This window comes from Vulpes vulpes, chromosome 10, assembly GCF_048418805.1.
Source record: "Vulpes vulpes isolate BD-2025 chromosome 10, VulVul3, whole genome shotgun sequence".
NCBI classification, from domain to species: domain Eukaryota; kingdom Metazoa; phylum Chordata; class Mammalia; order Carnivora; family Canidae; genus Vulpes; species Vulpes vulpes.
In genome coordinates, this window is record NC_132789.1 from 21,408,433 (window position 1) to 21,425,424 (window position 16,992).

A 16,992-nucleotide genomic window follows, 5' to 3' on the forward strand; every position below is an offset into this window, starting at 1 on the left:
ATGTTAAGACAGAGACCCACCACCCTGTCTCGGTGGCTTCTCTTCTAGTGAGATAAGAACAGAAGAACGTCCTGAGAACAGTGGGGTCTCCCCCCTAAAAGTCTCTAGGTGCAGTCATACATTCATTCGTTGGTTCAACTACACTCGCAACATCAAAAGATGTATGTAACAGTAACTTCACATTATGCAAATCACAGGTGCTTACTTCCAGAACTCAAGCAGGAGGAAGCTTAGGAAGCACAAAGTGAAAATACCTCATGATCTTCCTCTCTAGAAATGATGCCTCTCACTTAACGGGATGAGCACTGGGTGTTATGCTATATGTTGGCAAATCAAACTCCAATAAAAAAAAAAAAAAGATACAAAAAACAAGAAAAGAAATGATGCCTCTCCTAAAAGTTTATTCTGTGTTGTTCCAACTGCATTGTGTGTTACACATATGCACAGAGATGTGTGCTCATCCATGGCAGGCATATATAGACACAGGGATATTCATGCAGAAACCCCTATAGATGCAGATATTTTACCACTGCTGTTTTCTCAACTCAGACATCCAGATAGCTTTTCATATCATACATGTGGTGTGCTTCATTCTTTTTTTAAGTGACTTCCTATTTTCCTTTTCTGTATATTGATTTTTTTTATTGAAAAGTAATGTAAAACAAGGATGCTGGGGATCCCTGGGTGGCTCAGCAGTATAGCGCCTGCCTTTGGCTCAGGGCGCGATCCTGGAGTCCCGGGATTGAGTCCCGCGTCGGGCTCCGGCATGGAGCCTGATTCTCCCTTCTCCTGTGTCTCTGCCTCCCTCTCTCTCTCTATGTCTATCATAAATAAATAAATAAATCTTTAAAAAAATTTTTAAAGAAACAAGGATGCTTGTTTTATATATACAGGCACAATAAAAGCAGTGAAGGTCACCTCACTTTGCTCTCTTTAATGGTTGCTCAGGATTTCATACAACAGCTGTTCTGCATTGAACTCTTCCCCTGTTAAACAATCTGAATTGTTTCTCTTTTTTTTGTCTTTTTTTTAACCATTGCAAATAATGGTGCAATGTACAACCTCGTACATAGGTCTTGGAGTCCTGATGCAAACATTTCTTTGAGCTACTTCTTATACGTGGAGTTAAACTCAGCTCTCTTTCATCCTGGCCCTTTTGAAGAGCTCAGATGCAGTTCTTTTCCAAACAGGAAAAGAACAAAGTTAGGAAACTTGGCCAGATCATTCTATAGTTCTCAGCAAACCTGTGATCATCAAGAGCCCTAACACCCTCTCAATCTGATTTTGTCCGCAGTTATGTACTGCACCGACCCTGGAGAAGTGGACCACTCGACCCGCTTAATTTCGGATCCTGTGCTGCTGGTGGGCACCACCATCCAATACACATGCAACCCCGGCTTTGTGCTGGAAGGCAGCTCTCTTCTGACCTGCTACAGCCGCGAGACTGGCACACCCATCTGGACGTCACGCCTGCCCCACTGTGTTTGTGAGTCCTACCTGTTGTCTTGATGCCATCTGTTGAGTTGATGCCAATAGAGGCTCACTTCTTCATGGTGGAGGGCTGGGCTGCTGGGAGGAGACATTCCACTCTTTAAGAGCACTTACTGCTATTACTACCCCCAGGACCATGGGTGGCAGACCGAAGGCATGCATACTAGAACATTTATTGGGCAATTTACAGTAAATTTATTGGGCACTGTGCTAAGTCCTTTACCGAATGTCCCACCCACCTGCCTCGAGTGGCCTTGTGAGCAAGGCACTGCTGTCTCCATTGCAAGAAGAGGATACTAAGGTTCAGATAGTGAAATCATTGGTGTTAATAGTGGGCCTGTCTGACTCTGCAGAAAATCAAGCCATCCACAGGACATGAAATCGGTGTATTTAAACTCTCTTTAGTTTTATCTATGTGAAGCCCCTAAAGCAAATATTTGATTAAGAAAAGACTTTAGGGATTTCTTAATCATAAAGAATCAAGAAAGACTTCCAAAGTCATTCTGACAAGGGAGGAATTACTCTTCTTGCCAAGGAGAGAGGGCAGAGAGCCGTAGTCCAGGGGGCTCAGCCTGACTGACTGCTCATGAAATCACCAGGGAAGTTTTAAGACCCCAGAGATTCTGGTGCTCCTGGTCTGGGGCGGAGCACGAGCAGTGAGGTTTTTCAAAGCCCCCACCCAGGGGTTCCAATGTGCAGCGAGGGATCAGAACCATTGCTTAGAGAAAACAGGAGGTAACACAGAAGGAGCAAAGCCTCACGCAGTATGTAGATTCGAGAAACTGTCAGCTGCGCTAATATTTTGCCTGAGTGTGTTTTGAGCAGCTCCATGAAGGCTATAGCCAGCTCGAGCTGCCAGTAGGGCTACATCAAAACTAAAATTAAAGTCTCCTGCATGGAAAAGGGGGACATTTTTATTCCGCGTTCACATGGAACAAGGAATCTTGGACCTCACACCCTGGGTCCCCATCCACCTCTTTAGCAGGATCCTAGAATTTCAGAGCTAAGGGCATCTCGGAGGTAAAACACTGTACATACAGTTGATGGGTAATTCAGACATAAGACACATCTGCTCCCTTTTACAGCTAATAATGATTATTAGTTAATGATTGTGTAAGACATCATAGTAAGCACATTATATGTGAATGTATTGTGCATGTGTGGGTGGCGTGTATGTATCTATGTGTGTGCGTGCAAATGTACTAAGAAAACCAAAGCTCAGAGGGGAAAATAGATAACAGTAGTTATTGTTTATTGAATGTCTAAAACACACTGCTAAACACATTATATGTGTGTGTGAATGTATAGGTGTGAATATGTGTGTGTGCATGTATAGGAGTGCGTATAAAAGCAGCTGAGACTCACAGGGACATGTGATTAAGGTCACAACACTTTTCCATGAGCAGAGCTGGGATTCCAGTCTTGGAGTCCAGGGCCACCAGCCTTGCCCCGACATATCTCACTGTAGATGGCAGGGGACAAGCCCCTATAGGGGTGTCCCAACGAAATTGCAGCCTATGGCCCTAACCCCTCACCCCAGACCTTTGGGCTGAGTTCACAGTGGATTATGGGGAGGATTGTGTCTCCCAAAAGATACTGAAGTCCCAAACTCAGCACTATAACTGGGACCTTTTCTGGAATTAGGGGCTTTGCAGTAATTCAGTTAAGGTAAGGTCCTACAGGATTAGGATGGGCACCAACGCAGTGACCAGTGTCGTCATAAGAGGGAAATTTGAACACAGAGACCCAGGGGGCATGCCCGGGTCTGTGCTTGCAAGTCCAGGAACACCAAGAATTGCCAGCTACCATCATTGGAAGCTAGAAGGAAGGAAACAAGGACAGATCCTTCCTTCCCAGAATTCGGAGGGAGTGTGGCCCTTGAAAGCCACCCTGACCTGGGACTTCTAGGCTCCAGAGCTGTGAGACAGTGCATTTCTGTTGTTCAAAGCCTCCCGGTCAGGTACACTCTGCTAAGTCAGCCCAGAACACCAGTGTGGTTCCCATACCCTGCTGGTGACGGTAAGGGCGATCAGAAGCTGCCTAAGCCAGTCAAGCTGCAGAGACCCAGAGATGAGAAGCTAAAAATAAAAGCTTATTGAAAAGTACTGAAAGGTGGAGATATCATTTAAAAGAAAGAAAAAAAAGAAAGAAAAGTCACTTCGCTAATGAGGCACAGCCTCCAAAGACCCTCTGGGCTGTGCTGGTTGCTGGGTTTCAGAGACACAAGCCTCCCTCCCTCCGGGGCTGCCGTACCCTGGAATCTCAGTTGTGACGGCTTCCCTGACACCCGCGCTAATGAGTCACGAGCCAGGCTGGGTGTCAGGAGACATGCGATCCTCCCAGAAGCCCAAAGAGGAACCCGGCATGTGCTTCCAGCCTCATTACAGGCAAGCGAGACTGGCAGGAGATGGGAGGCAAGAGGATGGTCAGTTCTGACAGCAGGAGTGGGGTGGGGGTGGGGTGTCAGAGAGAGAGGCAGGTTTTATTCGGGTTCTGAGGGTGTTTTTAAGGATGAGTTTGTTAGGCATCCACGGCTTTCCGGTGTTTCCTCTGCTGAACAAGGGTTACAGCCCCACTGTCAGCATCCCAAGCCCTTCTCCAGCATTAGTGTATTTAACACTCTTGAAACTGTATGGGTGGCACCTGTGTCCACATAAAAGCAGGCAAAGGAAGCCCAGAGAGGGTGAGCAGCTTCCCTGCACAGCAGGGAAGGGGAGAACCCAGGATTCCGACGGAAGCCAGACTAAGCCCAACAGCAGTGTTTTCCTACCTCACCCTCTGCAGTCCCAGCTTCTGAGCAAAGCTCCAGCGCTTTACTCCTGACAAAGATCTTCCACCCACAAGCTCATGAAGCAGACAGAGCCAGCTGTAAAAGCTCTGGATGTCTCCAACTTCTGTTCCCAGTGTCTTCCTCAAGGCCAGAGTTTGGTCCAGCTGGGACTCACAACCATGTCTTTTCACTCCTTCAAGAACTGACAGGTCAAGCATAGATAGAAGGAAGTGTCTGGAATTCACAGCCAGACATACACCCCCAGCTCTGCGGGGTGACCTTGGGTGAGTAGCTTGCCCTCTCTGGGCCTCAAAGCCCTCAGCTGTGAAAAAGAAATGATACTTCCTACCAAGCAGGGCATTTGGAAGTAATTCATTCAATTATTCAAAAAATGCTTCCAAATGCAGGCACAGGCATGCCCAAACTTTCTCAACTCACAGTACCCTTGGCATCTCAGGAATTTATTTGGTAAATATCCTAGGCCAAAATACGTAACAGTCCCATTCGTTAAGTAGTTATATCCAAACAACTTAACAAGGAACTATATCCTGATGACTTAGTAGCCGTTTGAAAAAGTAGTGCACATACTATAAGATTTTATTTTTTATTGCATTTTTTAAAGATTGTATTTATTTTAGGGAAAGAGAGAGGAGAGAGAGCAGGGGGAGGAGCAAAGGGAGAGAATCTCAAGCAGACTTTACGCTGAGCGGGGACACCGATATGGGGCTCGATCCCACAACCCTGAGACCATGACCTGAGCTGAAATCAAGAGTTGGATGACTCAACCAACTGAGCTCCCCAGGCACCCCATGATTTTCATTGCATTCTTAAGTAACTAGAATCGCAGCTTCAGGGGTGTGGATGCCTCTTGGCCTCTCTGCCAAATTTCTCAGATTTCAGCATCAGACTGGACTCTGCCACCTTCATTCTGTTCCAATTGATTTTATCAGAGCTCTTTCTTTTTAGCAGAAAACCCAGCTTTGCAAAGCTGGGGCATCATCAAAAGGAATGTAGTTCTGTCTAATGTGAGAACCATTCACATGGGTCTGAGAGATGTTCCTTTGTCTCCTCAAATCTTTGAAAAATCTCAGCGGGCTGCTGTTTATGGTGGCACCCCGGGGTGCCTCGGTACATGGTTTGGAAACTGTGGTGCAAAGCCCTAAAAATACAGCAGTGTATAAGCAGACATAATCCACATTCTCATGGAGCCTGGGGTCTGTTGGAGATGGGAGGAGGAAAGACAGGTCTGTGAAGCAAATAACAATGAATCCCCAGCATCACCTCCTCTAGGAAGGCCTCCCTGACTGTCTAGGCTAGGTCATGTTTCTCTTCCTGTAAGCTCCTATAGTTGCATCGATCACAACACTTGTGGCAGCTTTTTTTTTTTTTTTTTTTTTTTTTATTTATTTATGATAGTCACAGAGAGAGAGAGAGAGGCAGAGACACAGGCGGAGGGAGAAGCAGGCTCCATGCACCGGGAGCCTGATGTGGGATTCGATCCCGGGTCTCCAGGATCGCGCCCTGGGCCAAAGGCAGGCGCCAAACCGCTGCGCCACCCAGGGATCCCTTGTGGCAGCTTATTGAAGTGATCCCTATCTGTTCCTAGAACTGAATACATAACTCACTTGCCAGGATTGTATCCAATGGGTTTTTGCAGCCCTCAGGCCCAGCAGGCTCAAGAAACCACAGTACTTGCTACTATTACTGTCATTGATATTGTTGGCAGTACTAATGGGGTATTTGTTGCAACTTCTCTTCTTTGATGGCGACAGAAGTAGTACCTGACTCCTGAGGCTCCCATCCAGGAGACATAAACTACAGCACCAAAAGTGATGAAAAGCCTACAAATTCAGGAAGGGTTTAAGGGGGCTCCCCAGGGAGGTCCTTAGGGATTCCCCAGGAGGCCCTGGTTCATCGCAGCCCTGCCCTCAGAACACCACTAATAGATTTCCTGACAGGGGCAGAGCCCACATGGCCAGACTGTGGCCTGATGTGTCGTCCCCAGCGGCCTCACCTTGGCTCCCTTGCTAGGTTCTCCCCAGGTGCCCCATCCTCATTTAGAAATTCCTGTCTCTGAGAAAGCAATAGCTCAGAGGAATTCATGACAGCCCAGGGGATTTGGCCTCCCGCCCCACCTCCGCTACCACAGACATTAACTGCACCGGACTTCAAACCCAGGGGGTCCGTGTTTGCATCCCAGCTCTGCCACTTGCCAGCTGGGTGACTTGGGACAAACCAGCGTCCTCATCAAAAAAGATGACCGTGGCGACCATAAATACAGAAGCTCATAACCATGTGTGTGGCATACAGTAAGTGCTCAAATAACACTGGTTGCTAATGACCACACGGTTTCAGGCTTCACTACTTATGGGGCATCTTACAAACCGTTCACAGCAATAAACTGGGGAACCTGATGTTGACATTTTGTTCAAACGTGCTCCAAAAATATTTTCCCCCTATAGTTAAGGAGAAGGGAGACCTGGGGAGGAAAATGGAAATGAGGGTGGATTTGCGATTGTTACTAAGACCTCCAGTCCAACTCAGTTGTATTCCCGAGAAAGAACAGGATGACTTCACAAGGATTACAACCAGAATTGTTTAAAAGCTGAGATCAGTGGTTCTCAGCCAGGGGTGACTCTGCTCCCCAGGAGACACTTGCCAACGGGAATTCCTGGAGGCATGTTCGGTTGTCACACAAAAGCTGACAGGTGCCACTGGCATCGAGTGGATAGAGGCCAGGGATGTGGTTCAGCATCTTACAAGGCACCGGATGACTCCACCACAAGGAATTACCCGGCCCAAAAAGCCAGGAGCGTCTAGGTTGAGAGAACCTGCCTTAGATGATCTTATTTCAAAGTCTGGGTACCTCCTTGGAGTGGGAATGTCATCGCCCAGCCACATTTCAGCTAAGGATGGGGTCTTGGTCCAAGCCAGTTATGTAACAGGCAGGAAAGATGGGGTCCAGAGCCTGGAATAGGCTAAATTGGAAATGGGCTCAACTCTCCAGTATGTCTTAAGCTGCCGGATGTCTTTTATGATGCTCCTACTGTATAATTTAGGATCGTGTATGATAGTCCTACTGCAGAGCAGACCCTGGGCTTCAAGCACACCCTAACAGATTCATCTCCCATGAGGAAAACAGATATTAAATAACTCAATACAATACAGCGTGTTTAGTGCTGGGGTGAAGGAAGAACTAGGAAGATGAGTGACTCTATGAGGGATGGAGGGCACCTGGGAAAACTCCTTGGAGGTGGGGGAATAAGGACTGAGTATTGAAAGACCAGACTTGTCCAGGCCAGGTGGGCAGGTAAGGTGTAAGTTGAGGAGCAAGAGGAACATTTCATAATTTAACAACACTGCCATGACCTGCCAAGAACATGCTAAGCACTTTACACTCAGGATCTAATTTCATCTTCCAAAGCCCCAGGACAAAGATACTACTATTATTCCCATTTTAGTGATGAGGAAAATCAAGGCTCAGAGAGGCTGTGGCCCTTGCTGGAGGTCACACAGCGAGTATGTAGTATAACCTAGAGTTGAACCCAGATTCCATAGCCCAGGACATTCAACTGTACCCATGTGTAATGTGCACCCATAGACAGGGAGGTGAGTCTGAGGAATGGGAAACCGCTGGAGGTGAGGGGAACACAGATGGTACTGGCAAGGCTGGCCAAAGCCAGATCGGACAGGCTGGGAGTGGGAGTCCCCCAAGATTTGCATGATCTCATCAGAGCTGTTCTGGGCTTGCATTTCAGCGGAGGAGTCCCTGGCATGCGACAACCCCGGCTTACCTGAAAACGGGTACCAGATCCTGTACAAGCGGCTCTACCTGCCAGGAGAGTCCCTCACCTTCATGTGCTACGAAGGCTTTGAGCTCATGGGCGAAGTGACCATCCGATGCATCCTGGGACAGCCATCCCACTGGAATGGGCCACTGCCCGTTTGTAAAGGTAAAGAAACCTGTCCGTGACCCTGGGGGTGGAGGGACCAAGAGATGGATGTCAGGCCTGGCTTCTTGTTACTATTCTCATTAAATCTAAGATACTGCCATTATTTTCTGCACCGCTAAGAAAGACCAAAAAAAAAAAAAAATTGCTGCCAATTAAGCAATGGCACAATGCCTTCTCCTGGCTTAGTATTTTTATTTTTGCTTACTAAAAGCTGTGTTTCAAGCTTAGAGTTTTGTCATGGAGAGCCATTCTGCTTTTGACTCCTGGTGCAGCTACATGGCTTAAACATCCCCCCACTCCTGCACCCCGTTTTCACAACCACCTGGTTCCCAAGGGTTACGACTGCTCCCCTGTTGCCTCTGGGGTGGTCTCTCCAGCTGCTCACAGCCTCTCCAGACACTGAAGATGGGGCGCTGGAGGATGGCTCGCACACAGGCAGTGTGAGCGCCACCTGCTGACAGCGGGTTAACACGCCATCGGTTGCAAGACCTCTTCCCCCTCCCATCCGGGAGATGGTAAAGAGGGAAAATGTATTTTAGAATCAGTGAGACACTCATCATTGAAATTAAGTTTTGACATACCCAGTGAGATTTGGATCCATTTATCTGGGTCTTTGAAGTGTGCGATTAATAACAATATCCTAAATGCAGTTGATGCTTTAGGCATCGAACCTTTTATGGCATTAATCCCCTTTGAGAAAGAGTCAGAAAGCTCTGAATTCTCTCCCCAGCAGGGACAGAGGCATCATGGAATTTTACATTTCTACCTGGGAACCCATAACGTCAATGGATTCCCCAAATGCTTTATCATGAACGTCAGCATTAAGCCTTACAAATGCTCTCCGACCAGCACTACTACTCCTAGGTAGATGCGCAAAATAATTGCAAACAAGTATTCGCACCAGCACTTGTGCGTGAATATTCATAGCAGCGTTGCTCACAAAAGGTGGGAACTATCCAAATGTCCAACAACTGGGGGATGGATAAATAAAATGTAGCGTAACCACACGGGAATATTATTCAGCTCTGAAAAGGAACAGAGTGCGGACACCTGCCACAGCCTGAATGGACCTTGAAAACATAACACTGGGACGCCTGGGTGGCTCAGCAGTTGAGTGTCTGCCTTCGGCCCAGAGCATGATCCGTCCCAGGATCGAGTCCCGCATAGGGCTCCCTGCATGGAGCCTGCTTCTCCCTCTGCCTATGTCTCTGTCTCTGTCTCTCTCTCTCTCTGTGTGTGTGTGTGTGTGTGCGTGTGTGTGTCTCATTAACAAATTTTTTTAAATCTTTAAAAAAAAAAAAGAAAACATAACATAACATAAATTTTATGTGCTATGAAGGCTTTGAGCTCATGGCGAAGTGACCCACCTCTTTTATGCTATGGGAAAGAAGCCAGATCACATATCCTATGATTCCATTGATATGAGATATCCCAAACCAGTAAACCCATAGAGACAAGAAGCAGATTGGTGGCTATCATAGGGCCAGGGGAAAAACAAGCAACTACTTTGTTGGTACAAGGTTTTCTCTTAGGGGTGATGAAAATGTTCTGGAACCAGATAGAAGTGATGGCTACCCAACATCGTGAATGTACTAAATGCCACCAAATGGTTAATTTTATATTATGTGAAATTTACCTCCGTTTTTTAAATGTATTTTTTCCCTGAATTGTCTCACTTAAACTTCAGGACCACACTTTAAGATAGATGAGGCATCTTACCCATTTTACAGTTACAAAAGGAGAGGCTCAGAGAAGTTAAGTGATTTTCCCAGAGCCACACAGCTGTTACACGACAAATCTAGGATTTGAACCCACATCTCCTGATTGTAAATTCCCTGCCTCTTCCCCAGCGGGCTACCTGCAGGGTAGACTGCAGAGCTGTTAGGCTGGTAGCCTCCAACCTGCCAGTCACTTCAGAATTAGAATCACCCAGACTGTTTATTTGAAACACATTCTTGAATCTACTACCCCAGATCTATAAAATTAGGAGCACTGATTCAGGAGTAGAACCCTGAAATCAGCAGTTTAACAAGCCCTGGGTTGCTCAAATGCGCTTTAAATTTGAGAACCACTTACGGCAGTGGTTTCCAAATGTGGGGTATAAATACAAACAGGTGTCTGGGCCCCTGGAGGGCAGATGCTGTTCACTAGGTCTAGGGCAGGTGCCAGGGGACTGGTGTCACTGGCACCAGCAGTGAGTCTTAGCATCAGGCAAGTGCGGGAAACACTGGCATAGAAGTGCTGTGTATTCTCACCTCCAATCAAGCAGTGACCCGTCCTGTGAGGTCAAAGACCATATAGAAGTAGTTCTTAATAGGAGGACAAGGGATCCTGTTGAAATGCAGAGAAAAATAAGAAATTGGCAACTGGGATTTAAGACAACTGCCATCTTCCTCTTCGTTGCCATAGTTTTTGACAAAGTCCAGCCCTGTGTTTGAATTTTTTTTCAATAGCACAGGAAATCTGCTTTGTAGGGTTCAAACATTGGGATGTTTTCCCCAGGGAAAGATTCCCTGTAAGCTTTCTAACTGCTACATGGATGTTAATAGAAGTTGATCCGATGTTGTGGGTAAGTGTTCTGCATGGAGGGAAATTGGTAGGGTTTGTTTTTAAGAAATCTAAGTAAGGGGACACCTGGGTGGCTCAGTGGTTGAGCGTCTGCCTTTGACCCAGGGCATGATCCTGGAGTCCTGGGATCGAGTCCCACATCAGGCTCCCAGCAGGGAGCCTGCTGCTCCCTCTGCCTGTGTCTCTGTCTCTCTCTGTGTCTCTCATGGATAAGTAAAATTAAAAAAAAAAAAGAAATCTAAGTAAGGATACCATGGAAGGGCCATTTTTTACTTCTATGCACAATCTGCTCCCTGATTGTTTCTATTCCTTTTTGGATTAGCTGCGAAAGGTGTCTCATGCAAAAATAGAGGGACCCAGAGTTGCCAAGGAGGCACTGGGGGCTTTTTCCTTCCTTTCTCCATCACTTCCATTCCTCCTAGGAAGCCGGCACTGATCACCGTGAGTGGACTGCCACGAGTAGACAGGGTTGCAAAGAGGGGGCGGGGTGTGTTTGTTTGCTGCCAAGTACAAACGCCTCATACCAGACGTATTCTGTGTCTCGCTTTTCCCCATTTATCACAACCCATCTGTCAAGTTGGAAAGAAGAAAAAAATGGAGCTCGGCCTTATCTTATTAATTGCCGCCCGGCATTCCACAGCCTCATGCATCCGGTCCTTCCTCTGTGGATGGATCTACTGGCTCTTTTCCGATTTCTTGCTTGTTTTGTCTCAGTTCCTCCCAGAAATCTCCTTGCCCGTGAATCTTTGGGTGCTGATGTTTCTCGTCAGATAGGACTGATTCCTCCAAGTGGGATTGATGGTGTGGACAAAGATCTGTGGATGCTGAGTTCGTGTGGACTTCGCCAGATTCTTTTCCACAACTGTAGGGATTCATGCTCCACCTCCCCAATAATGTGTGATAATGTCCTTTAACCCCCACATCCTTGCCAGTGCTAGATGTTATCAATTTTTTTTTTGATGTTGCCAATCCGATGGGGAGGTGGAACTGCCATCTGAAAATACGCTAGAGACAAGGATCAAAGATGCTCAGTATCGCATCCCTGAAGCTTCTATGTTCTAAGATAGGAGAGCCCTTGAAGCTCCAGCAAGTGAGTGGCTCTCTGCCCCTCACTTTCTTCCTCAGGCATGATAGAGTTTCTGGCAGGAAGGGATCTTGGGGGATGCTTTCATCTTCCTCTTCTCTCCACTGCTAGTCCTGAGACCCCGTGACTTTGTAAGGAAATGACAAATCACCTAGTCTTCCAAAAAAAAAAAATAGGGTGCATGGCTTTGTGGTCTGCAGTTGGCAAAGTGACCAAGCTCCAATGTATGGACACCTGACTGGGACTCAGCGACCCCAGGCTTCAGCCTGCCGGGCTGTGGACCACCTGCATGACCGTGGAGGAGCTACCTTCCCTCCCTGATCTTGGTTTCTCTTTGTGTGAAATAAAAGACAGGGCCTGCGAGGCTGCATTTTAGCATGTGCACCAGGGCGCTACTGACCACACTCCAAGCAACACAAGTTTCAAGGCTTTCTTCTGGCTCCGAGATTTAGCAGGAGTTCACACACTCCCAGACACACAACCAAAGTCCCGCTCATGTCTAGGTGGAAAGTATCTGTCTCAATCTCTCCATTGTCCTGATGCCCTAGCTCCAGAGATAATCTGCGGTTTAGTTAGTTAGTAACCTAGCTTTTCAACTCATTCATTTGGCGTCACATGTTGATGACCAATGTCAAAGAATGACATTGGCCGAGGCACAAATTAGGAAGTCTTAGTATTAGGACATGAATACAGCTGGGCCTTTGGTGGCTGTCCCCTGCCACCCCCTTATAATGCAGTCTGTTTGTCTAAGCATCTGAGGTTTTGCATCTTTGAAACCCATCCGTGCGGGTATATTTTTGTGCTCAGCTACCATGTTGTCTTTGGTGCCAAAGCCTGGAAATGCCAGTCCCATCATCTTGAACTTCCAGAAACGTTTTATAGGGAATATGAGGAAGTGAATGACTTCCAGAGAGTTCTAGTCTGTGGCAGGAATGGAAATTGTTATACAGGGAATACAAATAATAGTCAAATTAAATACAGAATAGAAGTGAAACGAGAAAGGTTCATATAAACACATGTTTCAAAGCAGGAAAACAGTTTCAGCTCTGGCTGGATTTTGGATTTGGGGCTTTATCGTGAGCCTCACTGTTCATCAACTTTTGTCCTACATAGAGAACAATGAAAATGAGCAGAACTACGTAATTAAGAGCAGAGTCTGGAGAAAGTCGAGCAGTCTGGGTTTAGAGCTGCCTTCGTCCCTCAGAAGCTGTGTGAGGTCAGAGAAGTTGCTTCACTTCTCTGAACCCCTGTTTGTTTGTCTGTAAAATGGGGATGATGATAGTATCTACCTAGTGAGATTGTTGTGGGAGTAAATGAGCAAATACATACATAAAGCTCTTGGCACAGTATCTGACATATGGTGAGTGTTCAGTAATTAATCACAGTGACTATTGCTGTCCTTGTTTCTTTCCTATCTATGTCGTGATCTCTCAGGAACCTAGGAAAGGAATATGTCCAGGCACTTCCACTAATTCCAGGAACCCAAGATAAACCAAAGCCGAGCACTAACTTCAGCAAAACGTGGCACAGGCTTTTGCTCCTAATTTTTTGGCTCCATTTCATGCAGAGTGGATTCACTCGACATTAACCAATGCTTCCAATTTCCCTTTCAGTTAATCAAGACAGCTTTGAACACGCATTAGAAGGTGAGTTCCGTAATGAAAAAAAAAATCCAATAAATCAAGCTAATAGCAGAAAACAAGGGCAGGTCCTTGCATGTCCTTCTCCAGGTGCTAAAAAAATAAGCAGAAATTCTGTCTTCTCACTACCGAAGATAATTTCAAAATAAAACATTTTAAAAGGAACAAACCACTGAATTTGTAACCTAGAGTCCTAACTATGACCTGAAAGAGATTTTCCAGCCGTTCTGTTCTTGGGGTAAAAAAAAAAAAATCTGAGGGTGCACATGCCTGAGAAAGGCACAGCCCCACTACACCAATTTTCACCCACGTGGTGCTGTTTGGGGGAATTAAGTCTAGCGACGCCTCACCTTCCATGCGGAGCACCCACCTGGCTTCAGGGGGGAGAGTTCTGCCGGGGGGGATGCTCTGTGGTCCATTTCTTCCTTGGTCTTTCTCTTTCCCCAAATACCTGTCCCTGTATCCTCCTTGCTTTCTGTTCTCCTCCTATTAGGAACTCCCAGGTGAGAATTATTTATGGGGAACAGACAGTAAAAGCAGGCCAGGATTTTGTTTCGGTTTTCATTTTGTGTTTCCTTTTCCTTGCCACCCCTTCCCTACATAAAACACTCCGCATTCTGTTTAACCTCCATTCACTTTGGTACCAAACCACTCGTCCAGGCTGTGGTGTCATGAAATATTTATGTATTTTTGTTTCATTTTTTATTTTTAAAAAGTTATAACCAATGAAGCAGTTTTTATTATTATTTTTGGAGTCACTTAGCTTTCTGACAATAAATCATTCACTCTGAATGTGGGGCTATGCGAATTACGTGTCATTAGCTGCTCTCCTTTGCAACCGATGACATTTTAATCCCAACAGGCAGAGCCGGGGCTCAAGTGTAAGCGCAGAGGAGGAGCGTGTATTAGCGACTCTGCAGGGAAAAGAGGGGGCATTTCGTGGCATTAGCGTCTATTCAGGCCATCCCTTTGCTGCCTTTTGGAGACCAATGAACCATGAGACTGTCTCAAAGGCCTGGGTTGCTCAGAGATTATGAGTGCCAGCGTAATGTTTTGTGCTCATGCATTTGCCATGGGTTAGCATCGATTTTTTCAGACTCCATAGAGTGGCAGTTAATGGATTATAGATTGGCGTACAGCCGAGCTCTGTTGGCCGTGGCCGTGGAGAAATGGCAGAGAAAACCTGAGTAGGAATGTCTGGAGGAGATGCAGGGTCTCCCTTCAAGCTGTGCCGGGAAGATGCCTCCAGAACCCCCCAACAGCTATTATAGTTCTTACAATTTCCACAAACCAGTGGGAGGCAGTGGGAGGATCTGGGTGAAGCCAAGATGGTGCGACCATAGCCTCTGAAATCAAAATTAGGTCTTCAGAGTTGGGGTGTCATTGGGGGGTGCAGCGTCCTCTCCTGGAGGGTCTGATAGAGCAGCTCTGGGAGGCACCTGCCAGTCTGGGTGCAACAAGCTCCCTCTTACCCATGGAATATCGAACAAATCTGCCTTCTCCAGTTAGTATATATGACATTTTCTCCAAGTCTCTCCTTGAATTGGATTTTAACCAGATTTCAACTGCAGCCACACACCCCTCAAATGGGCATGGTATCACCAGGAGTTCAAAGAGTAATTCTTGGTAGCCCATGACCACCCCACCAAAGGATGGATCTGGGCTTCGCTGCAAAGAACCATCCCATTTGCTCTACTCTCTGCCTCTTCTCCCCTCTGGGGATGGTTGCCCAACAGCTAAGGCTTTTGATGCCAACCAGCTCTTTGAATGAGTGCAGAACTGGAAAGGCAGGTGCTCACCTGGGAGCCAGGTACCCAGGCGGCCTGAGGGCGTGAGACTCTGAGGGCTTCACTGGCTTCTGTGTTCAGTAGCAGAAGCGGCAGCCGAGACATCGCTGGAAGGAGGAAATATGGCACTGGCTATCTTCATCCCAGTCCTCATCATCTCCTTACTGCTGGGAGGAGCCTACATTTATATCACCAGGTAGGGGGCTTCCGGGCAGGGGTGGGGGGCTGCCATCCACTCAATGGCCAGCGCACTGGAAGACAGGCTCTCCATGTGTAACTTGGGGCTGGTGGCATTGGTGTGCCTGTAGATGATGTGATTCAACTCAGCTCTGGGAGAAATACTCCTACTGAGCACCGCCCACCCCTCCGAGGCAGGAGGGCTGAGGATGCAGCAGCAGATAAGCAGGCCCTACCCCTGAGCTCAAGGAGCTGTGGTTTAGTGGGACAGACAGTATTTTGCATTGCCAGGCACACACTGACATTGATTCCATTCACTCATTCATTCATTCATTCACTTACTCCACAAACGTGTGGACCATCTAATACATACCGGACGTTGTCCTGCCTCTTGAGGATCCTGGAACTTGCCTGCAGTAAGGAAGGAAAATATTAAGCCATGGCTAGGATATTCACTAATTCATTCAAATTCACAATTATTGAACACCTACTATGTGCTGGGAAGGTTTTTTTTGGGGGGGGCGTTTCTAGGAACATCACTGTGAACAAAGCAAAAGGAGATCATTGGTATGCAGGGCCCAGGTTCTAATGGGAAGAAGATAGACAAGTAAAGTATGTTCAAAAAGTAACAGTTGACCCCTGAACAACACAAGAGTTAGGGGCGCAGACACCAAGTGAGTTGAAAATCTGCATATTTAACTTTTGACTCCCTGAAAACTTCACTACCAAGAGCCTACCATTGACAGAAGGCTTACCGATAACATCAACAGTCAGTTAACGTATATTTTTTGTGTTACATGTATTATATACAGTATTTTTTTTTTGAGAGCAAGAGAGAGTGTGAGCATGGGGGGATGGGGGCAGAGGGAGAGAGAGAGAATTCCCAGCAGGCCCCATGCCCAGCACGGACTCCCCACACCATGAGATCATGACCTGAGCCGAAATTAAGAGTCAGACACTCAACTAATTGAGCCACCTAGGCACCCCAATACCATATTCTTACAATGAAGTAAGCTAAAGAAAAGTAAATGTTATTAAGAAAATCATAAGGGGGGGGCGCCTGGGTAGCTCAGTTGGTTAATTGTCTGCCTTCGGCTCAAGTCATGATCCTGGGGTCCTGGGATTGAGTCCCACATCAGGCTCCCTGCTCAGTGGGAAGTCTGCTTCTCCCTCTCTCTCTGCCTCTCCCTCCTCAACTTGTGCTCTCTCTCTATATATATATATCTCTCTCTCTAATATAGAAATAAAATCTTTTTTAAAAAGAAAAAAGAAATCAAGAGGAAGAGAAAATACACCTGCAGGAGTGTAGTATATTTACCCAAAAAATCCACATATAAGTGGACCTGCACCTGAATATAAGTAGACCCGTGCTGTTCAAGGATTAACTGTGTACATTAGGAGGTGGTAAATGCAGGGAGAAAAGAAAGCTGTGAAGAGAGCAAAAGGGAACTGGGGTAGAGGTAGTGATCAACTTTCAAAGAGGACTCCTCACTGGAAATGACAGCTGAGTAAGGACTTAAAA

General features: G+C 46.6%; 1 protein-coding gene across 9 annotated transcripts in view; it reads left to right on the forward strand.

Moving 5' to 3' along the window:
• Positions 1-16,992, forward strand: part of SEZ6L (seizure related 6 homolog like) — a 186,714-nt gene that overhangs the window by 163,389 nt on the left and 6,333 nt on the right. For 2 of the 9 annotated variants that reach the window (XM_072723098.1, XM_072723103.1), the window contains exons 12-15: positions 1,295-1,486; positions 8,020-8,214; positions 13,480-13,512; positions 15,375-15,489. In XM_072723098.1, the coding sequence (XP_072579199.1) occupies positions 1,295-1,486; positions 8,020-8,214; positions 13,480-13,512; positions 15,375-15,489 (535 nt within the window). The remainder of the gene's footprint in view (positions 1-1,294; positions 1,487-8,019; positions 8,215-13,479; positions 13,513-15,374; positions 15,490-16,992) is intronic. The other 7 variants (XM_072723099.1, XM_072723104.1, XM_072723100.1 and 4 more) reach the window with 4 other exon arrangements.